Source organism: Phalacrocorax aristotelis, chromosome 5 (assembly GCF_949628215.1).
Source record: "Phalacrocorax aristotelis chromosome 5, bGulAri2.1, whole genome shotgun sequence".
Taxonomy (NCBI): Eukaryota; Metazoa; Chordata; class Aves; order Suliformes; family Phalacrocoracidae; genus Phalacrocorax; species Phalacrocorax aristotelis.
Window position 1 is genome coordinate 69,429,668 of NC_134280.1, and position 22,365 is coordinate 69,452,032.

The 22,365-nt window shown below is 63.9% G+C and overlaps 4 protein-coding genes across 16 annotated transcripts; 2 read left to right on the forward strand and 2 right to left on the reverse strand.

Annotated features, from left to right (window-relative positions):
- Positions 1 to 681: 681 nt before the first annotated feature.
- Positions 682 to 9,212, forward strand: STX3 (syntaxin 3). Of its 6 annotated transcripts, XR_012660842.1 has the most exons (13): positions 682 to 1,036; positions 2,560 to 2,640; positions 2,719 to 2,818; positions 2,922 to 2,996; positions 3,146 to 3,213; positions 4,001 to 4,109; positions 4,364 to 4,437; positions 4,530 to 4,664; positions 5,698 to 5,808; positions 6,547 to 6,660; positions 7,135 to 7,530; positions 8,353 to 8,453; positions 8,708 to 9,209. XR_012660842.1 is itself a non-coding variant. In XM_075095166.1 (11 exons), the coding sequence occupies exons 1-10, from the start codon at positions 1,007 to 1,009 to the stop codon at positions 8,428 to 8,430; spliced, it is 861 nt and encodes a 286-aa protein (XP_074951267.1). In that variant the 5' UTR covers positions 682 to 1,006; the 3' UTR covers positions 8,431 to 8,453; positions 8,708 to 9,212. The 6 variants fall into 6 exon arrangements, 4 of the variants coding, with proteins under 4 accessions (XP_074951267.1, XP_074951265.1, XP_074951266.1 ...); XR_012660841.1 differs by lacking the exons at positions 8,353 to 8,453; positions 8,708 to 9,209 and having other exon boundaries at positions 5,698 to 6,015; positions 7,135 to 7,824; XM_075095166.1 differs by lacking the exons at positions 6,547 to 6,660; positions 7,135 to 7,530 and having other exon boundaries at positions 8,708 to 9,212.
- Positions 9,213 to 9,339: 127 nt separating this feature from the next.
- MRPL16 (mitochondrial ribosomal protein L16) lies at positions 9,340 to 11,717 on the reverse strand. Its single transcript, XM_075095195.1, has 4 exons — positions 11,607 to 11,717; positions 11,202 to 11,267; positions 10,926 to 11,074; positions 9,340 to 9,872 (listed from the first exon to the last, which is right to left on the reverse strand). Exons 1-4 carry the CDS (start codon positions 11,647 to 11,649, stop codon positions 9,387 to 9,389), a joined length of 744 nt encoding a protein of 247 aa, XP_074951296.1. The 5' UTR covers positions 11,650 to 11,717; the 3' UTR covers positions 9,340 to 9,386.
- A 1,156-nt stretch (positions 11,718 to 12,873) lies between these two features.
- On the reverse strand, positions 12,874 to 16,043 carry CBLIF (cobalamin binding intrinsic factor). 7 transcript variants are annotated; one of them, XM_075095142.1, is made up of 9 exons: positions 15,696 to 16,043; positions 15,392 to 15,571; positions 15,091 to 15,234; positions 14,850 to 14,993; positions 14,576 to 14,748; positions 14,267 to 14,492; positions 14,005 to 14,149; positions 13,807 to 13,925; positions 12,874 to 13,724 (listed from the first exon to the last, which is right to left on the reverse strand). In XM_075095142.1, exons 1-9 carry the CDS (start codon positions 15,766 to 15,768, stop codon positions 13,663 to 13,665), a joined length of 1,266 nt encoding a protein of 421 aa, XP_074951243.1. In that variant the 5' UTR covers positions 15,769 to 16,043; the 3' UTR covers positions 12,874 to 13,662. The 7 variants fall into 7 exon arrangements, with proteins under 7 accessions (XP_074951243.1, XP_074951247.1, XP_074951244.1 ...); XM_075095146.1 differs by having other exon boundaries at positions 15,392 to 15,545; positions 15,696 to 15,967; XM_075095143.1 differs by having other exon boundaries at positions 12,876 to 13,724; positions 14,005 to 14,146; positions 15,696 to 16,041.
- A 434-nt stretch (positions 16,044 to 16,477) lies between these two features.
- LOC142058052 (zona pellucida sperm-binding protein 3-like) lies at positions 16,478 to 20,524 on the forward strand. Of its 2 annotated transcripts, none has more exons than XM_075095140.1 (9): positions 16,478 to 16,674; positions 17,928 to 18,100; positions 18,649 to 18,761; positions 18,981 to 19,084; positions 19,194 to 19,365; positions 19,510 to 19,621; positions 19,731 to 19,911; positions 19,992 to 20,156; positions 20,239 to 20,524. In XM_075095140.1, exons 1-9 carry the CDS (start codon positions 16,647 to 16,649, stop codon positions 20,478 to 20,480), a joined length of 1,290 nt encoding a protein of 429 aa, XP_074951241.1. In that variant the 5' UTR covers positions 16,478 to 16,646; the 3' UTR covers positions 20,481 to 20,524. The 2 variants fall into 2 exon arrangements, with proteins under 2 accessions (XP_074951241.1, XP_074951242.1); XM_075095141.1 differs by lacking the exon at positions 16,478 to 16,674 and adding an exon at positions 17,390 to 17,459.
- Positions 20,525 to 22,365: the final 1,841 nt, after the last annotated feature.

Here is a 22,365-nt window from a genome sequence, read left to right on the forward strand (position 1 = left end):
TGTCCGCAGCTGTGTCCCTCAGCCGTGTATCCACAGCCACGTGCCTCAGTTGTCATCCCACACTTAACTGTGTCCCCTATCCATAGCCGTGTCCCCCCATCTCTCCCCTACACATGGCTGTGTGCCCCAGCCATGCCCCCTCGCCCCAGCCATGCCCCTAGCTCTATCCCCAGCTGTGTGCCCTATCCCAAATCATGCCTCCCAGTTGTGTCACCTATCCCCAACCATGTCCCCTGTCCCCCCAGCAGTGACCCCTATCCATAGCCATGTCCCCTGTCCCCCCAGCAGTGACCCCTATCCATAGCCATGTCCCCAGCCATGTCCCCTGTCCCCCCAGCAGTGACCCCTATCCATAGCCATGTCCCCTGTCCCCAGCCATGCCCCTATCCGTACCCATGTCCCCCACAAGCTGTGTCCTGCAGCCATGCCCCCTGTCCCCAGCTGTCCCCCCAGCTGTGACCCCTATCCATAGCTGTGTCCCCAGTCATGTCCCCTATCCCCAGCTTTGTCCCCCCCAGCTGTGACCCCTATCCATAGTCATCCCCCAGCCATGTCCCCTCTCCCCAGCCATCCCCCCACTGCAGCCACCCGTGGCCCAGGAGGACACATCGTCGTTGGCGCGTGACCCACCCCCCGTGGGGACCAGCTTCCTCATCGCCTCCGAGCTGGGGCCACCCCACATCCGCCCCTGCCTCACCACCACCTCTGGGGTGGCCGGGGACACCCACAACCGTCGCCTTTAACGGTGCCGGTGTCCCCGGGTGTCCCAGGTGAAGGGTGGCTCCACCTCGTCCCTCCCCTCGGCGCCTTCCTGCCTTCCTTGTGCCTGTCACTGGGGATTAGCACAGGGACAGACCCAGGCTTGGGGACAGGGACAGGGCCACCCGCCACCTCGTCTGGATGTAGGAGGCCCAGCTGGCCGGGGAGGACCGAGGGTGGCATCCCCCATCCCTGTGGTGGGCGAGGACGGGGACCCCCCTGCGCCCCACCAGCCCTTGGGGGCACCATGAAGGACCGGCTGGAGCAGCTCAAGGCGGTGAGAGACACCCCCTGCCCGGGGATGGGGGGGCATCTCGTGGGATGGGGGTCCCCAGGGCTCGCTGGGACCTGGGTGTCACACGGATGGGGGTCCCTGAGACCCCACCCCATGGTGGATGGGGGTGTCACGGGGACGGGGGAGTCCTGAAAGCCAGGTCTGTGGTGGATAAGGACATCATGGGGATGGATGTCATCAAGACCCCACCCTGTGATGCATTGGGCTGTCATGGAGATGGGGGGCCCTGAGACCCCACCCCATGATGGATGGGGACACCATGGGGATGGGGGGCCCTGAGACCCCACCGCATGATGGATGGGGACACCACGGGGATGGGGGGCCCTGAGACCCCACCCCATGATGGATGGGGACACCACGGGGATGGGGGGCCCTGAGACCCCACCCCACAGCGATGGGGGTGTCAGGGACCAGGGGAGTCAGCCCTCTGTGTTGTTTGGGGGTGGGGAGGGTATTTTGGGGAGAGATAAACCCCCAGGGTGAGGGCTATGCCCCCCAAGCTGTGGGGTGCAATGGGGAGATGCCAGCCCCCACTCAGGCTGTGTAGGGCAGTGGTGCCTGTCCGTTGGGGGGCTGGGAGCGGAAGTGGGGTGCCCACGGGGACCAGCACCCCATCCCACGCCTCAGCAAGTTCCCCACCACCATCGCCGCTTCCTCCTCCTGTGTCCGCCCAGCCGTGGGGCCCCACTGTCCCCCAGCTCCCCGGGGGGCCTCCCCGTCCCATTATCAGCTGCCCCCGGGGCAGTGGGGGTCCCAGCAGCCCCCCACCCTGCACCCGGGCCCCAGCGTGGGGCCAGCAGCCATGGCAGGGAGGCTTGGCAGGGATTTAGTGGGGATTACGAAGCCATCAGATAAAACCCTTGGGAGGGAGAGAAGGGATTAATTTTATTTTTACTCTGGCGGGAGGAGGCGCGGCGGGGTGGAGGGGTGGGGGTCCCCAGCTGAGGTCTGTCCCCCTTTCTGGGGACACCGTGATGAGGCACCAGGCACCCCCCGGGATGTTGGGAGAGCTGATGGAGGGGCAAGGGGAGGCGGAGGGGCCAGGGTTGGCATCCCAGGAAGGCACGGAACAGGGAGCCCGTGGGTGGGGACCAGGCGCGACGTCAGGGTGATGGGCAACAGCCACCTTTGGGCCCCCCGCCGAGCCCTGGCACTGCTCAGACCTGCCACAGGACAAAGGTCGGGGCCATAAAACCCTGTCCCGTCTCTGTCCCAGTCCCCAGCCCTGTTTGGTCCCCGGCACTTCCCTCTGGCCAAGCCCAGCAATCCCTTAATTCCCCGGCCAGATGTGAGCCAAGCTCGTGTGTGTGTGTCCCCCCGCCGCTGCAGATGCCACCCCTGTGCCACCACGGCTGCTCCCGCCGCATCCCCCCGCCCCAACTCTGCAGAGCTGGGCTGGCCTCCCTGGCCAGGCGTGGTGGCTGTCACCGGGGGGGTGTCCCCGGGCTCCCCGGGGTGCAGGCGGCGGGGTGCCACCCCTGAGCGCTGCCCGCCGTATCCCTCAGAAGCAGGACGCGGACGATGACACCGAGGAGCTGGAAATCGCCGTGGACAACACGGCGTTCATGGACGAGTTCTTCTCGGAGGTGAGGGGGGTGCTGGCATGGGGCCGGCGGGCGCGGGGCTGCCTCCCAACCCTTCCTCATCCTCCCCGGCTTGTCTAGATCGAGGAGACCAGGCAAAACATTGACAAGATCTCGGAGAATGTGGAGGAGGCCAAGAAGCTCTACAGCATCATCCTCTCGGCCCCCATCCCCGAGCAGAGTAAGTGTGGCAGCTGTGTCCCCACCCCTCCCTGGGTCACAGGGCCCCTTCCTGCAGACGTCCCCGTGGTGGCTTCCCCAGGTGATGTGCTGTAACCCCTCAGAGACCAAAGACGACCTGGAGCAGCTAACGGCAGAGATCAAGAAAATGGCCAACAGTGTCCGCAACAAGCTGAAGAGTGAGTGGTCGCGTCCCCACCGCTGTGTCACCCAGCCCCACAGGTCCCTGTGTCCCCAAGGGAAGGGCAGGGTGTGCTGGAGACCCCCAGGCCATCGGGGCTGGCAGGTGGGGAGGGTCCCTGATGGGCTGGGGTCCGGCTCTTGGCAGGCATGGAGAGGAACATTGAGCAGGATGAGGCACGGTCCTCCGCCGACCTCCGGATACGCAAGTCCCAGGTGAGCTCTGGTCCCTGGCACTTGCTGCCGGGCCTGTCCCCACCCAGCACCCCCAGGTCCTGGGTGCCCTGTCCCACCATGTCCCCCACGGGCTGGAGATGTGGCATGTCCTGGGTGTCCCCACATCTCCCATCTTTGTCCCCTCTCCTGTCCCTGTCCCAGGCACACCATGTCTGGGCCGTCCCAGGCTTTGTGTCCCTCTGTCCCATTCCCAACACTCTGTCTTGTCCCCCATGGGCTCGGACATGCCACATCCTGGGTCCCCAGGCCCCTGTCCCCAGCCCCAGCTCCTTGTCCTGCCCCGTCTCCTGGGGATGGAGACATGCCATGCCTGGAGTGTCACTGGTCTAACTCCCTGTCCCCATCCCTAGCACCCATCTTGTCCCCTGCGCTGGGGCTGTGCTGTGCCCAGGGTGTCTCCAGTGTCACACCCCTGTCCTTGCTCCTGTCCCCTGGGGCTGGCATGTGCGTTGCCTGCGGTGTTCCCATCCCCAACAGCTGGCCCTGGGGCTGGGATGTGCTGTGTCCCCACTCCCACACACCTGTCCTTGGCCCTGTCCCCTGGGAAAACGGCCCATGGGGCTGTGACACGCCATGCCCGGACTGTCCCCAGCCCCATGTCCCTGTCCCTGTCCCCAGCGCTCGGTCCCGTCCCCTGGGGGCTGGGGAGGTGCCATGCCCGGGGTGTCCCCAGCCCTGTCCCCAGCGCTCGGTCCCGTCCCCTGGGGGCTGGGGAGGTGCCATGCCCGGGGTGTCCCCAGCCCCATGTCCCTGTCCCCGTCCCCAGCACTCGGTCCTGTCCCGCAAGTTCGTTGACGTCATGACCAAGTACAATGAGGCACAAGTCGACTTCCGGGAGCGCAGCAAGGGCCGGATCCAGCGCCAGCTCGAGATCAGTGCGTGACCCCCACCCCCTCGGGCCCCGCCCCTCTGGAGAAGTGGGTGGGGCCCCCTCCTGCCGACCACACCTGTTTGGCAAAATGGGTGGGGCCAGGCCCCAAAGACCCCGCCTATTTGGCAAAGTGGGTGGAGCCAGGCCCTACAGCCCCCTCCCATTTAGCAAAGTGGGTGGAGCCAGACCCTAATGGCCACGCCCCGTTTGGTGGAGTGGGCGGGGCCTGTTCCCACCACTGACTCCATGTGCCTGCAGCCGGCAAGAACACGACGGACGAGGAGCTGGAGGAGATGCTGGAGAGCGGGAACCCCTCCATCTTCACCTCAGGGGTGAGCGCCTGCCACGCTGGGGGGCCGGGGGGGACCCCAGGGTCAGGAAGCACCCCTCTGACGGCCCCTGCACCCTTCCCAATCCATTGCAGATCATGGACTCGCAGATCTCGAAGCAGGCGCTGAGCGAGATCGAGGGGCGTCACAAGGACATCGTGCGGCTGGAGAGCAGCATCAAGGAGCTCCACGACATGTTTGTCGACATCGCCATGTTGGTGGAGAACCAGGTACGGGCAGCGCGGCGGTGAGCAGCGATCTCTGCATGGGGACGAGCAGGGACTGTGCGTGAGGATGAGCTGAGACCCGTGCATGAAGCCACGCAGGGACCGGCACACAGGGGCTGCACAGGGCTCTGTGGGGACACAGGGAGACACGTCGGCATCTGCACGGGGCCACACAGGGCAGCACAGGGACCCGTGCAGGGGGTTCCAGGCAAGGTGAGACCCCCCTGCAGCGCCACGTCCAGCTCTGGGGCCCTCAGTACAAGGACATGGATCTGCTGGAGCGGAACAGAGGAGGCCATGAGAACGCTCCGAGGGCTGGAGCCCCTCTGCTGTGAGGCCGGGCTGGGAGAGCTGGGGTTGTTCAGCCTGGGGAGGAGAAGGCTGCGGGGAGACCTTATTGCGGCCTTCCTGTGCTTAAAGGGGGGCTGTAGGAAGGATGGGGACAGTCTCTTCAGCAAGGCCTGCTATCACAGACAAGGGGTGATGGTTTTAAATTAAAGGAGGGGAGATTTAGGCTGGATATAAGGAAAAATTTCATATAGTGAGGGTGGTGAAGCACTGGAACAGGTTGCCCAGAGGGGTGGTCGATGCCCTATCCCTGGAAACACTCAAGGCCAGGCTGGGCGGGGCTCTGAGCAACCTGGTGTGGTTGAGGATGCCCCTGCTCACTGCGGGGGGTGGGACAGGATGGCCTCCACAGGTCCCTTCCAACCCAAACCATTCTATGGAGCCACGTGGGGTTGGGTGGGGACCGGTGCACAGGTCCCCATGGGACCACCCAGCACCCAAACCCATGGGTACTTGGAGGGGTAAAATCAGGGGTGGGCAGGGGTGCGCCCCACACCATGGTGGTCCCGGCCCCTCTCTCAGCTCCTCTCTGTCACCCCCCATGCAATGCGAGGAGCTGCTGTGTGCACCGGGGAAGGGTGAGTACCTGCGCCATGGGGCTGTGCCAGGTGCCGTGGGACTGTGCCGCACGCCGTGGGGCTGTGCCACCGGGTCCTGGCTGAGCGTGTCCCCTCTCCCGTCCCCGCAGGGTGGGCTGCTGGATAACGTGGAGCAGTACGTGATGCACACAGCCGAGCACGTGGAGCAGGCAAACCAGCAGACCAAGAAGGCGCTCCAGTACCAGGGTCAGGCGCGCAAGGTGGGTGGGTTCCAGCACCCCTGGGTGCTCTCAGCGTCCCCCTCCTGCTCTCTCTGTCTCTCCCTGCCTCCGCCCCGCCGCGCCCACGCCCCGTAGGGAACCATGATCGACCGCATAGAGAGCAACATGGACCAGTCCGTCGGCTTCGTGGAGCGGGCCGTGGCTGACACCAAAAAGGCTGTGAAGTACCAAAGTGAGGCCAGGAGGGTGAGACGGACCGACAGCCCCAGTGTCCCCCAGTGTCCCCTCCATAGCCCCCAGCATCCCAAAGGCACCCCCTGTGTCCCTCTCTGTCCCTCAGTGTACCTTCACCTCCTCCCAGTGCCCCCAGTATCTCTCCATATCCTCCAGCAGCCCTGAGACGTCCTTGTGACCCTAGCCACCTTGTGTCCTCCAGCCACCCGCTGTGTCCCCAGCTACCCCCAGTGGTCCCCCAGATGACCCCAATGGCTCCCACCTGTCCCCAGTGACCCCCAGCCACCCCAGCTGGTCCCTGCTCCTCCCTTGTGACCTCCGCGGGGTTGGCAGCTCTGTCCCTGTCCCCCTGCCAGTCCCAGCTCTGAGCCCCTGCCTACCTCCAGGTGTGATGAGCTGGTGAGGGCTCAGCCCCTCCTGCCCTGTCCCCGGGTCTGCAGCATCTCTGGCTTTTCTGGGCTCCTCTGTGCCCACCTCTGCTCTCCAGCCCCCCCACACTGGGCAGGCGTAACTGGCCTCCATCTCCCCTTTTGCCCCCTCCAGAAGATGCTGATTTTGGCGGTGGTAGTGGCACTCTTGCTGGGGATAGTTGCCCTCATCATTGGACTTTCCGTGGGGCTAAACAAGAAATAGACCCCAAGGCAGGGGTTGTGGTCTGTAAGTGTTGGCGGTCAAGGGGAGCCCCACTGCGGGGCCACGGGACCCCGGAGGGCTCAGGGATGGCAGGCAGGCACAGCTGGGCTGGCTCTGCCGTCATGCCCTGCCTGGGCTGCTCTGCCCACCCCTGGGGCTCTGCGTCCCCGTGCTGGGGTCTGGCTCTCTGGTGTGTCAGTTTCTGCTGCTGCTTTTGGGGCTGGGGGTGCTGGGTGGCCGGTGGCCTTGGGTCTGTGGTGTGCGGGGCTCCGTGGTGCTTGGGCTCAGTGGTGCTCAGGGCTCTGCGGTGCTCTGTGGGGCTCCGTGTTGCTCGGTGGTCTGCTCTGGGGTCTGGATTTTGGCTCGGTGCTTGACTCTGTGTTCCCTGTGTTGGGCTCTGCTATCCCTACTCCCTCTGGACCCACAGGGCCCTGCTGCAGCCCCTCACCCCCCTCCCCACTGGCCAGGGGCTGACATCTCACCCTTTCCCTCCTCCAGATGCTTCCGACTGTCCCAGCAGTGACGTCTCCCTGTGGGACCCTCCCTGGCACCGTGGCTCAGCCCCCTCCTCTCCCCACTTCTGGACCCACTGCCCTCAGACCCCTCGAGCCTTCCTCCATGGAGGGGTCCCATCACCGGAACCCTTTCCCCTGCTGGACCATCCCCTGCAGCCCCTGCTGTCCTGCCGCTCCCTGGGGTCTGCCCCTCTTGTCGTCGTGTCCCCTGGGGGAAGGGGACAGTACTCAACTATTTATTTTCCCTTTGCTGATAAATCAACTTCTCCTGATCCCCCCTCTCTTGCTGGGGGGAGCGAGGGGGCGGGTGGCCATGCCGGCACCATGACACTGTGGGGATGTGGCAGCGAGAGGAGAGGAGGTGCCTTGCTCGGGGCAGGTGAGGGCCGGACCCTCACCCACACGGATGTCCTGGGAGGACGAGGGATGGGGATATGGTCAGGACAGGGGGTTTGGTGGCACCAGAAGCTGCCGGCGGGTCTGGCCATGCTTTGCTGTCCCCCACGCCACAGCAGACGGAGCCACCGGGGACCCTGTCCCCTCTTGGCCTTGAGGTCCGCAGCTGGAACGTCCCCTGACGCTGACTGCCCCGGCACCTCGGGGAGCTGGGGCGGGAGGATGCGGTGGTTGTGGTTATTTAATTCCTATTACAATAAAGATCCCTGCTGATGCCCTCCCTGCGCCTCTCCTCTCCGTGCACAGCGTGATGCCGGGGTGCTGTGGGGACAAGCGGGGTGCTGGCACCCCAAACACACAAAGCAGGGGGGGCTGCCCCTGGGCTGAGCATGGCTCCGGCTCAGCTCGCGGCAGCCATGGCATCATGGCCAGGCTGGCGCCTTTGGCCGAGGACCCAGGGTCTGGGAATGGCCCCCATTTTCGGCTGCTGTAGTGATGCAGCCCCTTGGGGTGGAGACGTGACAGGGGAGCGTGGGGCCAGGGATACCCCCAAGCCCCACAGGCTCTGCCAGGCCGGGCCAGATCATCTTTCGTCACGGTTTTGGGTAAGTCACAGCGATGGGGACACGTCCCCCCCATGCGCTGGCACTTGGCTGCCTGTCCTCAGGGGACACCGGTACAACCACATCCCGGTGCTACACAGGACCAGCTCACACCTGCCCCACTGCCTCCCCAGCCCCTGTCCCCATCCCTTGTCCCCCCTCCACCCGTGGCCCTGCCTCACAGCCCCTCTCTCCCCACGCAGAAGAAGATCATGATCATGCTATGCTGCATCATCCTTGCCATCATCTTGGCTGCCAGCATTGGGAGCATCTTCGCCTGAGACCCCCACCCGCTGCCCTCCAGGTGACCGGGCGCATGGCGGGAGGGTGGCAGTCGGGGTCCCCAGTACCGCCCCAAGCCCGGGGAGGGGGTTTGGGCCTTGGTGGGGTTAAGCCAGCTGGGATTCACCCACCTTTCCCCTACCAGCATGTCTGGAGGGCGCTGGCAGAGACCAGGTGTCCGCAGGCAGCCACGGTGGGGAGGGATGGGGCCAGCTGCAGCATGGTGGGAGCTGCATCCCCTTCCTCAGCAGTGCTTCATCTCCCTCCCGGCTGCAGGTGGCCTTTCCCTCTCCTGCCCCACCGCCCGGATGATCCTGCCTGCATCCGCCTGCGGCTCCGGCCATCGGAGAGACCCCGACCGCTGGCCCCAGGACCTGCCTGCCAAGCCCTCGTCCCCGGAGCCCCGAGGACATCCCTCTGCTGCAGCCTGCGTGTCCCCAGAGGAGTGGAGACCACCTGCCCTGCTCCCCCTTTCCCTCCCACCGCTGGGCGAATGCCCGAAGGTCTCCCCTCGCTCCCCATCCTCCATTTGGCCGACAGTCAGTGGCCCCTGTGAAAAGCAGCCCCCTCCTCAGTGGCACAGAGCGGCCGGAGGAGCCGTGTTCCTCCCCGGGGCAGCATGCAGGCGACGTAGAGGGCTCTGCCTTGCTCAGGGTGGAAGGAGGAGCCTCTCCCCTCGCTCAGAGCTCGTCGGAGGTGACTTCTCTGCCTCGCTGGCTCTTCGGATGTGCAGCCACCCGTGCCGGAGCCCTCCTCCTGAATAAAGAGATCACCCACGCTCTGCTCCGGGGTGCTGTGTTGCAAAGGGCGTGTCTCAGAAGTGTAGGCAAGCTCTGATGTATGCATCGCCTCTGGGATGCTCCTGGCTCTGTGTTTGCGCCTCCAAAAACCACAGGGACTGATGCAGGTTCTTGTGGAAAGGTTTAATTAAGGCGGCCCCTTCCCCAACTGCTTGTTACACCCTGTGTTTCAAGAAGAATTTGCCCCAGAAGCGTCCCTTCAGCCGCAGGTCATAGGGGCTGAGGTACCTGCGCATCCCCAGCATGTTGGCGGTGACGATGCGCTCAAAGGTCCAGGGGTTTTGGTTGTTGAGTCTCTTCTCCTCCTCCTCCTGCCGCATCTGCTCGAGGCCGTCGCGGCTGATGGGGATGGCGGGGAAGGGCAGTTTCCTGGCCACCTGCATGAGGAAGGGCTTCACCTCCTCAAACTCGCAGTGCCCGCCTACCTCCACCACCAGCCGCCCGCTCTTCACCGCCGTCACATAGTGGTCGATGGGGCCCTTCCCGCCCCCCATGCGATGTCCCAGGCTCTTCCGTGTCACTGGCTTGTAGGGGGCCGGCACACGCCAGATGGCAAACATGGTCTTGGGGTCCATGCTGCGGCCGATGGTCAGGCGGATCATCTCGAAGTGGCCCCAGTGGAGGTACCCGCCCCCCAAGGCCTGTGGGGGAAGGACGGGGCACATCAGGGACCGAGCGCTGGTGGGGTGACGGGCACAGAGTTTCCCCCGTCCTGCCCTGCGCTAGCAGCCGTCCCCTCCACCCTTCATGCACATTTTTGGGTGGGAGCAGGCTTTGAGAACATCTCAAAGCTACCTTTCCAATTTAAGCTCGGTATTATGTTAAAATCATGGAATCATTAAGGTTGGAAAAGACCTCTCCGATCATTAAGTCCAACCAACAACCCAACACCCCCAGGCCTCCTAAACCATGGCCCCAAGTGCCGCGTCTACACTATCTTGATTTTTGAACCCCCCCAGGGACAGTGACTCCCCCACCTCTCTGGGCAGCCTGTGCCAGGGCCTGACCGCTCTTGCAATAAAGACATTTTCCCTAATATCCAACCTAAACCTCCCCTGGCGCAGCTTGAGGCCATTCCCTCTCGTCCTGTCACTGGTGACTTGGGAGCAGAGACCGACCCCCCCCTCACTCCAGCCCCTCTCAGGCAGCTGCAGAGAGCGAGAAGGGCTCCCCTCAGCCCCCTCTTCTCCAGGCTAAACCCCCCCAGCTCCCCCAGCCGCCCCCCAGCACACTTGTGCTCCAGACCCTGCCCCAGCCCCGCTGCCCTTCTCTGGACACGCTCCAGCCCCTCAAGGGCCTTCTTGTCCCGAGGGGCCCAAACCTGAGCCCAGCATTCGAGGTGGGGCCTCCCCAGGGCCGAGCACAGGGGCCCCATCCCTGCCCGGCTCCTGCTGGCCACCCCAGTGCTGACACAAGCCCGGGGGCTGGTGGCCTTCTAAATATCCCTATCCCCTTACTGGGGAAGCTGAGACCCTTCCTGGTGGAGGTAGCTCAGTCAATCCAGCTTTTCAGAGCCAGTTTGGGACCAGCCCTCTCTAGCTGCTGGTTTGTTTGGAGTTTTCACCACCCATGGGAGGGCTCAGCACCAGATGGGGGTCTCCAGCCTGGGGGTACCCAGCTCCCTCACTCTCCCAGGCTGCCCAAACGCAGCCCCTGGCCCATCTGGGCTGCCCCCTCGGCCCTGTCCGGCTCACCAGGATCCCGTACTGCCCCTGGGTGAAGTTGGTGGCCTCCCGGGACGGGCCACGGATGTCACGCAGCTGCCGGGGCTCCCGCCTGACCTTGGGCACGGCCGGCACCTTATCCATGAACTTCAGCTTTGTCCTCTCCGGGAAGGTGATACCTGGCAGGGACAGGCGTGTGAAGGTCACCGGCCCGAGGACGCCCCGGTGCAGGGGGGTGCAGATTTGGGAGTGCCCTGCCATCCCCGTGTGTATGTGGGGGGGTGTCCCCGCACATGTCCCCCTTACCGCTGTAATCCGGAGGCAGAATGTACTTCTTGAGGCCCGCCCGGGGGACGGTGACGCCGCCGGGACCTGGGGGACAGAGCGGGGGGGCTCAGAGCGGGGTCCGCTACACCGGGAGGTGGGGCCCGGGGGGGCTGCCCCGCTTCCTGGGGGCGGCTCTGGTAACGTCGGGAAGGACCCCGCGGGATCCCAATATCCCGCCACAGGCACCACAGCTGACCCGGGAGTCCCGGACCCTGACGATTCCCGGTTAACGCGGGAGGGGACTCGGGCGTCCAGACGCCAGAGCCCTCCCCCCGTCCCCTCCGGTTCGTCCCCCCTCCGGGCCCCAGGCGCCCAGACACGCTCCCCCCCGGCCTCCCCCAAGACGCCCAGAAGCCAGCGGAGCGCGGCCCGGACTCCCCCGACCTCCACCAGCCGTGAGCGATCGCGGGAGCCGCCATAGCCACATCGCCGAGCCGCGCCGCCGCTCGGCCGGAAGTGCCTCTGGGCGCCGCCATGGGGTCCGTTCCCCGGAGCCGCCCGGCGGAGGACACTTCCGGTGAAACGGTCCGTCCCTCCGGGGCACCCGGGAAACGCGGAGCGGAACGTTATTATAGAATCATGGAGTGTCCTGAGCTGGGAGGGACCACAAGGACCATCGAGCCCAGCTCCTGTCCCAGCACAGGACACCCCAAATTCACACCGTGGCTCTGAGGGCCTTGGCCAAGTGCTTCTAGAACATCGCCAGGCTGGTGCCGTGATGCCTCCCTGGGGAGCCTGTGCCAGGGCTCCACCACCCTCGGGGGGAAGGACCTTCTCCTAATGCCCAGCCTAACCCTCCCCTGGCACATCTCCCTGCCATTCCCTCGGGGCCTGGCGTTGGTCACCAGAGAGCAGAGACCAGCTCTGCCCCTCCTCCTGCCCTCGGGAGGGAGCTGCAGAGCGCCATGGGGCTGCCCTCGGCCTCCTCTGCTCCAGCTGAACAAACCCAGGGACTCCAGCCGCCCCTCGTACGGTTTCCCCTCTAAACCCTTCCCCAGCTCCGTGGCCCTCCTCTGGCCACTCTCCAGTACCTTTATACCCTCCATGTCCTGCGGCGCCCAACGCTGCCCACAGCACTCGGGGTGAGGCCGCCCCAGCGCGGGGCAGAGCGGGACAATCCCCCCCTCGCCCGGCTGCGATGCAGGGCTCGGTGCCCCCCAGGGCACGGCTGGCCCCCTGGGCTGCCAGGGCACGCTGGGGGCTCGTGTTCAGCCTGCCATCGTCCAGAGCCCCCAGGTCCCTGCAGAGCTGCTCCCCAGCCCCTCGTTCCCCGGTCTGTCTGTGCAGCCAGGGCTGCCCTGCCCCAGGGGCAAAATCTGGCAGTTGCCTGTGTTCAGCTTCACAGGGTTGGTGATTGCCCAGCTCTCCAGCCTGTCCAGGTCCCCCTGCAGGGCCTCTCTGCCCTTGGGAATGTCAACAGCTCCTCTCAATTTTGTGTTATCAGCAAACTTAATTAGTATGCCTTCCAGTCCTGCATCCAAGTCATTTATGAAGAGGTTAAAGAGTACCGGCCCCAAGATGGATCGCTGTGGAACCCCACTAGTGACTGGCCGTCATCATGATGTACCCCCATTTACTGTGACCCTTTGAGCCCGACACATCAGCCCATTGCTCACCTACTGCATTACGTGTGTCCAGGAGGAGACTGTGAGAGACAGTATCAAAAACTTTACTGAAATCCAAAGAGATTACATTGACTGGTTTCCCTTGATCAACTGGGTGGGTGACCTTGTCATAGAAGGAAATAAAGTTTGTTAAGGAGGCCTTTCCCCTTGTGAACCTGTGCTGGCTGCGACCAGTAACTGCATTGGCTTTCAGGTGTTTTTCAGTAACTCCCAGAATAATCTTCTCCATAATTTTGCCAGGCACAGAGGTGAGACTGACAGACCTATAGTTACGGGGTCATCCCTGTTGCCCTTCTTGAAGATTGGGACAACATTTGCCAGCTTCCAGTCAACTGGGACCTCTTCAGATTCCCAAGGGCACTGAAAAATCCTTGAGAGAGTTCTTGCTATGACATCAGCCAGCTCTTTAAGTACCCTTGGATGAACCTCATCAGGCCCCATCAATTTATAGGGATCCAGGCTGGGGCAGCAAGCTCCAGCCTGCCTGCAACTTGCTCTGTTAGTTCTGGGAGGGATCAGCCTGGCAAAATCCCCCTATGGTGCTGTGTCCCTTCCACGACGTCAGCCCCAGTCCCCCACCCCATGCCAGGCATGGGTCCCCACCAGGCAGGACCCCTCCCCGCCTCAGTGTCCCCTCAAGGCTCCCATGCCCCTCTCAGGGCATGCCCCAACCCTCTCCCCAAGGCGTTGTCCCCACCAAGGGTCCAGGTCCTCGCTGCTCGCCTCAGACACACACACACACTGGGTCTCTGCTGCAAATGGCTCTTTATTGCCTTCACGGTGGGCCTGGTGGGGCCAGGCACCCCTCGGTGGCTTCAGTAGGTGCTGAAGACAGCCTTGATGTGCTCCCCATTCTGCGGCTTGTAGGTGCCGACCCCTGTGGCAGAGGGATGGGTGTGAGACCAGGGCACCACAGCCCCCAGCACAGCCCCCTGCACCCCCAACCCTGGGCTGCCCACCTTGCTGGAGGGCATTCCCACCGCTGAGGAATTGCCAGTAGGTTCTGTCATTCGGGTTGGCGGCCAGCCCGTGGATGGAGACCACCATGGGGCCCCAGGATGTCGGCTCTGTCTGGAAGCTGCCAGGGAGGTGGGTGGGCTCAGGGCTCGGTGGGGAGATGCCACTGCTTTCCCCCCCCCAGCCCCTCTGACTCTCACCTAAACTCGTTGGGTTTCTCTGCCGCTGCCACCTGCAGCACCTTGAGCAGTGTGGAGCCTGTCAGGACATGCACCGTGGTGGTGAACTTGAAGTGCTCGCCCTGCAGCTTGTTGATGATGGAGTAATGCACCGTGATGAGGGCTGCTGGGGGGAGAGGGGCAGGGTGGGCACCCGCACAGAGCCATGGGGTGCAGGGCAGGAGGGGTCTGGGAGCAATGTCCCCGTGGAGTCTGGGGGTGCTCTGGGAAGGAGAAGCTGTACCTTTGTGAACCCCAGTTTTCCCCAGCTCTGGCTGTAGGATCGGGAACTTACTGGGGCTGGTGGTGCACTGCAGGCTAGCCGCTTCTAAGTAGGATTTGCCCACGAGGGCAGGCAGGACCTGGGCGATGGCCGTGGGCTGGTGGTAGTCATGGCTGTACACCACGGAGAAGGCCTGGGCACAGTCCCAGTTCTGTGGGGCGTAAAACTTGCTCGTGGCCTTCAGTGCCTGCAGAGGAGGTGGGAGGTGGCGTGAGGAGCCCCAGGAGCGAGACTGGGTGGCCACAGTGCCACAGCTTCCCCTCCCCATACCTGCAGGGCCAGCCCCATACTGTAGATGTTCCCGATCATGCCATTCCCCTTCTTCTGCTCGTTGAGGAAGCCGTTGGTCACCGTCGACACTGCCTCCCAGAGCAGGTTCTTCACAGAAGGGTCTGCCTGGTTGTGCGTGCACGCCAGCGCCAGCACCGCCATGGCACGGGTGTCTGCGAGATCCCGCTGTCACTGCCAAGCCTGCCGGGCAGGGCCGCCGGGAAGCGGGCTTTGCGAGCGGAGGGGACACGATGGAACCGGAGGGATGCCTTACCCACGGAGAGCTGGTTCTTGGGGCTCAGCACCTGCTTGGCCAGGGCCATGGATGCCTTTTGGTAGCTGCCCGTCCCCGCCAGGCACAGGCCCAGGGTGTCCAGGCTCACGCTGTACAGGGTGGTCTTCGGGACGCCCTTCTCCTCTGCAAACCAAAGTGCGGCGAGCTGATGGGGGGCCGGGATGTGGGGAGGGAGATGCTTCCCCGGGCACCCCAAGTGCTCCCCCCCGTCCTGGCATACCCAGGCTGGCCAGCTCCTCCTCTGTTTTCTGCTGCAGGATGTCGATCAGGTTGACGGTCTGCCCCAGTGCCCTGACGTGCCGGGGGTTCTCGCAGGAGGAGAAGAGGGCGAGCACATACAGGGCCACCTGTCCCGAGGTCATGTCTGGGGGGACAAGAGAATAGCCGGGGCATGTGGGGGGCCGTGACCTGGAACCCTGGTCCCCAGCCAGGGTGGAGAGAGCTGGCGGCGCCAAGCCTGTGGTACTGGGTCCACCGGCTTTGGGTGCCACAGCAGGGGTGCACCCGCCACCCCTCCCTACCTTTTGGGGCTCTCTTCACCGCATCTTCCTTTATATCATGGAGCAGCCACTTGCAGGCACTACTGTCGGTGGCCCCAGCCAGGTTCATGGCCAGGAGGACGCTGGGGTTTGGCAGCTCCTCCGTGATGACAGAGTCCTCCAGGCGCTGCAGCATCTTGGAGACCAGTTTGTGTGGGGCAACTGGAAGGAGAGGGGCCGGCCACCCACTGGCACTCGCAGCAGGAGGTCACCAGGGACCCCATGTCCCCTCCACGCAGGGCTACCGGTTCCTCTCCGGTGCCTCTGTGGAAGGGCTGACACTCACCACATTCCTGCGTGGCTGTGGCACCTGCCAGGGCCAGCAGGACCCCGATGCTGAAAGCCACACCGGGCATCATCTCGTCCTCAGGACAAGCAGGTCCTCTCAGGCCAGCAGAGTCCTGTGGGCGCTCGTCAATCTGGGCGTCCTCTCTGCTTTTAGCTGCTCCTGGTGCCTTTCTCCAGTCATCTGCCCTTCCGCAGTCACCTTGGTACTGCCAAGCACCGCCGTCTTATCTGTGTGCCCAAGGGTGTCAGAGTTGGAGGGTCATGACTGTGCAGGCAGTGATTTTCCATTTGAGGTCACTGAAATCGCAAGGGACCGGTTGTACCAGTTGAACATCTGTGAGTGTGTGGGGCTGGAAAGCTCAGTACCCGGAAGAATGATGGGGGTCAACATGGGTGCTACCAAAAAGCATTTAAAGGACAATGCCTTCACCAGGCACGCTCAGCACGGGTTGACGGAGGGAAAGTCCCGTCTAACTAATTTCATAACCAGCTATGATAAGGTCTGTGGACGACGAGAAGGTGGTAGATGTTGTTTTTCTGGATTTTACTAAATCTTTTGATCCTGTCCCTAATGGCATCCTTCTGGACAAGGTGTCCAGGTGGGCGATGAGCAGGTTCATGGTGTGCAGGGTGAAGAACTGGCTGGATGGGCCTCAAAGAGGGAACGGGGCTACAGCTGGCTGGAGACCAGTCACTGCACCTTAACACACCCTTAGCAAATTTGCTGATGATACTAAACTGGGAGGTGCTGGTGACTCTCTTGAGGGCCAAGAGCCCTGCAGAGGAGTCTGGCTGGGTGGGAGCTTTGGGCAATTATCGATGGCAGGAAATCTAACATGAACAAATGCTGGATTCTGCACCTGGGATGGAGCACACTGGTGGGGACCTTCCTTACCAGCGTGGGTGACCAAGCAGCGGCCACTGTTAGGCAACAGCTCTGCCTCCACCGATGCACTCTGGATGGGGATGGTTGTGGGGTGAGCAGGACAAGGGGGCTTGGGGCAGCTCCGGGTCCACCAGCCAGGTCATCTTCTGCCCCAGGATGCTCGCCACGGGGTGCTGGGGGCTGCCTACCCCTGCAGGGCCCGTGGGCTACAGGGGTGTCACAGGCTTCCATGCCGGGGAGAGGGTCTGGCCAGTGCCGGGACCAGCCCTGCCTGTCTGGGTGCCCCCACCATCACCCTTCCCCTGCCTGCTGCCCCACGCCAGAGCCCGGCGGCATCTGGGATGGGGAGGGCAGACTCGGGGTGCCTGGGGATGCCCCTCATCCCAGCACAGCCCGAGGGACAGAGGTCAGTGCCCTTCTGTGCCTCAGTTTCCCCAAAGGCTCTGCAGTGGGAGGGTGGCCCAAGGACACGGTTGTCACTCTGTGTGCAGGGGCCAGCCTTTTGGGGTGAGGAGGGCAGGACATGCCAGACATTGACCTCCACCTTCTCCATCGCCCCCCCAGGTGGGGATGGGGACCAGGGGAAGGAGCAGGGCTGGGGCAAGGACAGGGACTGGGGCCTTTGGTTTGCCCCCTGAGAGGAGGAGAGCTCTGCAGAGACGAGCCCCAGCTGGGTGCAAGGGGCTGGGTGTGGGGCTGCAGGGACCACCCGGCCTCCCATTGGGAGAGCTGCGGCTGCTGACCTTGGCCCAGGTGTAAAAGCCATCAGTGGAGGCTGCTCCTCCTCTTCTTCCTCCTCCATCACAATGAAGGCTCTTAGGGGAAGGTGGTTTGTGCTCTTTCTTGTGGCTGCAGCCTGGGCCCAGGATGCTCTGGGTAAGGGGCTGTCTGGGGGGGGGAGTCCTGCTGGGTCTGGCTGCCCTCCCTGGGGAGGGGGAGCAGGCAGTGCCCCCTGGGCTGGGCTGCTGGCTGCCTTTGCCCTGCAGGGTGGTGGGCATGGGTGGTGCCTGGCTGCCAGAGGAGGAAGACCACAGTCTCCTCTCCACTCCAGGTAGGGCAGGTCTGTAGGTTAGGCTGCCTCAAGCACCAGGCTTGGGGCTGAGAGGCCAGATCCAGAGTGAGGGAAGCCCTGGGGTGGGTCCTGCATCCCCCCCATGTCCCTGTGGGGACCCTTCAGGAGCATCGTGGCCACATTGGTGCACAATGGCCCCTGGGGCCACCTCATTCCCTGTCCTCCCCAAGGCTGTAAATGCTAAAATGGGGGAACTCGAGGGGACACCTGTACTGGGGGCTTGCCTGGCTTGCTCCCCTGGCTCAGCCCTCCTTCTCTTCACCCTGCCACAGTCTCTGTTACATGTGGCCACGCGTGGCTCTCTGTGGTGGTGCCAGCCAGCCTCCTGGGGAGCCATGTAGCTGGTGGGGAGCTGATGCTGGGATCTGGCTGTGGGGTGACTGCTGCTGATGGAGACAATTACTGGCTGGAGCACCCACTCATGGGCTGCGGGACCACCCTGGAGGTGAGGAGCCGGGGGCGACCATATGTGGAGGTGCTGCAGCAGTGTGGCCCTCCTCCTCTTTCTTGGGGTGGGTGTAGGGTGGGCAGGGGGATACCGTGTCCTGGAGGGGAGGGACAACATCAGAGTATCCTTGGCCATGACTGCCAAAGCCTCTGTGGCTGGGAAGAAAACTCTGTGGGACAGGCATGGAGGGTCGTCCACGCCACCCCACTCCCAAGGGTGTCTGTGCTGTTGCTGTCACTGTACCCACGTATAGGGTGAGCTCCAGGACTGGACCCATGTGTCCTGCCGTGCCCCTGGCATTGTGCCCATGAGGAGGGCCCCCAACAGCACCCATGGGGACAACCACCCCTTGTGTGAGGGTGGGAGCGCTGGTTAAATTGAGTGGGACTGTTACTGATGACCTGAAACCTGGCTCTCACCAAGTGCCCAGGAGCTTTCTGGCCCCTGGGCTGGCAGCACCCCCTCCTAGGGTGCTGGGGACACAGAGGGGACACCCACTCTGAGCCAGGTGATGCCTCCAGCCCCATGTCTGCTCATTTTCCCAGCTCCTCCCAGACACCATCCGCTACAGCAACATCCTCCACTACCGCCCCTCAGCCGGGGGGCCTATAGCTCGTGCCAGACCCTTCTCCCTCCCCGTGGACTGTTACTACCCCAGGTGAGCGGGGAGCCCCATGGAGCTGGGCTCTGGCTAAGCCCTGTGTGCCTACGCTCCCTCGGCGTGAACCACGGCGGGACCCCTCGGTGCCCAGTCCACCAGCCCATCCTGGGCAGGGGGGTTGTTGGGGGTGCCCACCCATGGGGGGTGTGGCAGGTGGGGGTGCCCTGCCTGCCTCTGGGAGCCTGTGACCCTGCTTGAGGGTGCTCTGTGGTATAGGACGGGCAGTGTTTCATCCAGAGCCATCCAGCCCACCTGGGTTCCCTTCAGCTCCACCGTCGCTCACCGGAGACACTTGCGCTTCGCCCTGGATGTGTATGACAGTGAGTGGGGGAGCCCCAGACCCTCTCGTTCCCCTATATGTGGGGACCCCCCTGCCCACCCAGGGCCCTGGGGTGATGACTGGGGCAGCCACAGCCACGTACCTTCCAGGTACCTGGTCCTCCCGCCTGCGCCAGCCCACCTATTCCCTGGGAGAGCTGATCAACATCGAGGCGTCAGTGAGCACTGACCCTCGCCTGCCCCTGAGGGTCTTCGTGGACGAGTGTGTGGCCAGCCCGAGTGCGGCAGGGCAGCTGAAATACGAGGTCATTGCTGACAACGGGTGAGTGCTGGGGCTGGGCACAGGGTGGTGGCTGCCAAATAGTAGCTCATTCCTCCTCGCTGGGACCCTGTGGGTGGTGGCAGAGCCTGTCTCGACCCCTGGGGGGTGGCAGTGCCCATCTCAACCCATCTGCCATCCTGGCAGGTGCCTGCTGGATGGGCAGCTTGGTCGCTCCCGCTTCCTACCCCAGCGTGGAGACCGCTTCCTACGCTTCCAGCTGGACACCTTCCGCTTCCCAAACACCTCCGACAGCCAGGTCTGTGCCAGCGGGGTCTGGGGGTGTAGGGAGGGGGTGGCGGGGGGCGATCGGTGGAGAGCCATGGGGCAGCTCAGGTGGTACAGCAGGAGGATGCTTGTCCCTGCAGATGTACCTCCGCTGTCAACTGAAGGCTGTGGCAGAAGGAGCTGGCAGCACCTCCGGCAAAGCCTGTTCCTATGACCGCGTGGCAGCCACCTGGCACTCGCTGGATGGGGCCGATTGCTCATGCTGTGGCTCTCCGGCTGGCTGTGGGGGCCGGCGGCGACGCCGGCTGGCGAGCAGCGGAGGTAAGAGGACCCACTCAGTGGGATCTGTGAGCCCTATGGGGGATGCTTGTGCCCAGCAATGCCTGATGGACTTCTTGCAGGGCTCCTGGGGGAAGCCAGCATCCACCTCCGTCCCCTGGGGCTGCTCTTGACTCTACCCAACTCATCCTCAGCCCCCACGGGGCTCCCTGCAGCACTGGAGCCCAGCACAACACCCTCTCGCCACCCCTCAGCCCCCGTGGTGCGGGGGGAGAAGAGGGACTTGGGTGAGTATGAAGTGCCCCACAATGCTGGGGGGTAGCTGGGGTGACCCTGCCATCCCCCTCACCCCGCTGCTTCTTCCCGCAGAGCCGGCTGTCCCTGTCCCTGATGCCGTGCTGGCCATGGTGGCCATGTGCTCCGTTATCGCTGCTGTGGGCGTAGCTGGCTGCTACTGCACGGTGCGGCGCTGCCGGAGCGCGAACCAGGTGGGGAGCCCTGAGGCAGACCCGGGGGAGCCCTGCACTGTGGCCATGGCCCCCACTGCAGCTGGCGGTGCTCAGGCCGCCCCCGGGAACCCCCCTGCTCCTGCAGACCCTGCCATTGTGTAAGCCTCCTTGTTTTAGAAATAAACCTGTGGTGGAAATGCTGTGCCAGGTCAGTGTGGAAGGAGGCTGTGGAGACAATGTACTCCCCTGGGTGCTCGGGGTGAGTGGGTGGGGGGGATGTGACATCTACACAGAGGCACTGGAGACCCCAAATGGTCCCACTGGCCTCTCTGGGGTGCTGCTGGACAGCCCACGCGGCCCACCATGGGGTGGGAAGGAGGTCTGCGCCCCTGGTGAGCATGGGTCCTGTGCCGGGACTCTCTGGGAGCTGGCTGACTTGGGGTGCAAAGCAGTGGTACCCTCTTTGCCCAGGTGGTGGGTGGGAAGCCTCTGACACAGGGATGCCGGCATGGTGAGCCAGCCCTGCTCTGCACCGCAGCCTACAGCCCCCTCCCCAGCACGGCTGCAGCCCCCCTCCTCTGAGGATGCTCTGGGGGATGCCGGGAGCTGGGGCAGGTTGTGGAGAAGGGGGGTAAGAGTAGAGGTGCTGGTGTTTAGCATCCCACGTGGGAGCTCGTGGACATGTTGGGTCCCGGTTCCACCTTAGTGTGGCCTTAAGCTGTCTGGGGGAAATGGGCTGAGGGGTCTCGCTGCTCTCCTCCTTCCTAAAGCTGCTGGGCTGGGGGGGACATGGCTCAGAGGGCCCTCGTGCCACTCTCCTGCATGGTGAGAAGCTGTGGGTGCTGGCTGGGGGAAGCGAGCCGTGCCTGTCCCCAGTGCCATGGTCACCGCCAAGCTGTCTGGACCTTCACCTTATCAGCTGCAAACCGTGTGGGCAGCGCCAGGCACAGGATGATGGCACATAGAGCAGTATTGTGTGCGCCCCCCCACCTTTGCCTACAGGGCTTTAATTATTTACTGACTTGTGGTTTTTTTTCTCCCCTACCTGGAGTTCTTGGCTGGACACCCTGAAACTGTGGGCCAGCACGCTGGGTGTGAAGCTACCACAGTGGAGCATAGCTGGCTGTGGTTGGGGGCACATGATGACGACAGGACCTACTTGGAATCCCCTCTACCTGTCATCTCCTGCAGCCAGGGAGCAGCGACCTTCCCGGGGCAGAGCTAGGCTGATGCACAGCCTGGGACTGTCGCTGCCTGGGGAAGGGCTGATGAGGGGCCTGATCCCTGTTGACTGGTGGGGATCCAGCCCCGTGTCCTGGCTGTGCGGGGCCAGGGCAGGAGCCAGCCCCTGGCTCCGCAGGGAGGCGGCGTTTCGTGCCTAATGGCCCTTGATGGATCTTTCTTCCAGGAACTCGCTGCAGAGAGATTTTTTTCTTTCTCTTTTTTTTTTTTTTTCTTCTTTCTGAGCTCTTGTAAACACGGCCCTGTGCTGGGGCACGTGGGCTGCAAGCAGGGCTGGCCGCAACTCTCGGCAGGGCTTAGCTCAGCCAGGAGCTTTGGGGGACACACACACACAGCTGAGGGGCTTTTGGGGCAGCCTTTCTCCCCTGACACCCCACTTTGCTCATCCCCCTTTTGTGGGACCCTGGGCATGCTGTGGGTTGGGGTCTGAGCATCTTTCCCTGTGGAGCCACGATACCCTAGACCCCTTCCCTGAACAGAGGAAGTGGGGATGCAACACTAAGAAGCTTCCTGCGTGCCCCAATTTCCTCTCCCCACTTGGGCTGCACCCACGGGTGGGGTGGTTTGGGTGGGGGGGGCTGCCCCTCTCCTTCCCCCTCCCCAAAATTTCCCACTTGCTCCGTGTCCCTCAGCCACCAGTGAGAATGTGGGGCCGAGCCCTGGGGTCCATCCGTGGGTCGTGGGGCCACGTGTGGGCTGGGCGGCGGCCCGGGGATGCTGCAGCCTCTGACATCAGCCGCGTTGCGCCAATGGGATCCCGGTGAGGCGGGGTGGGGCGGGGGCGGCCCCGCCGGGGACCGGGCTG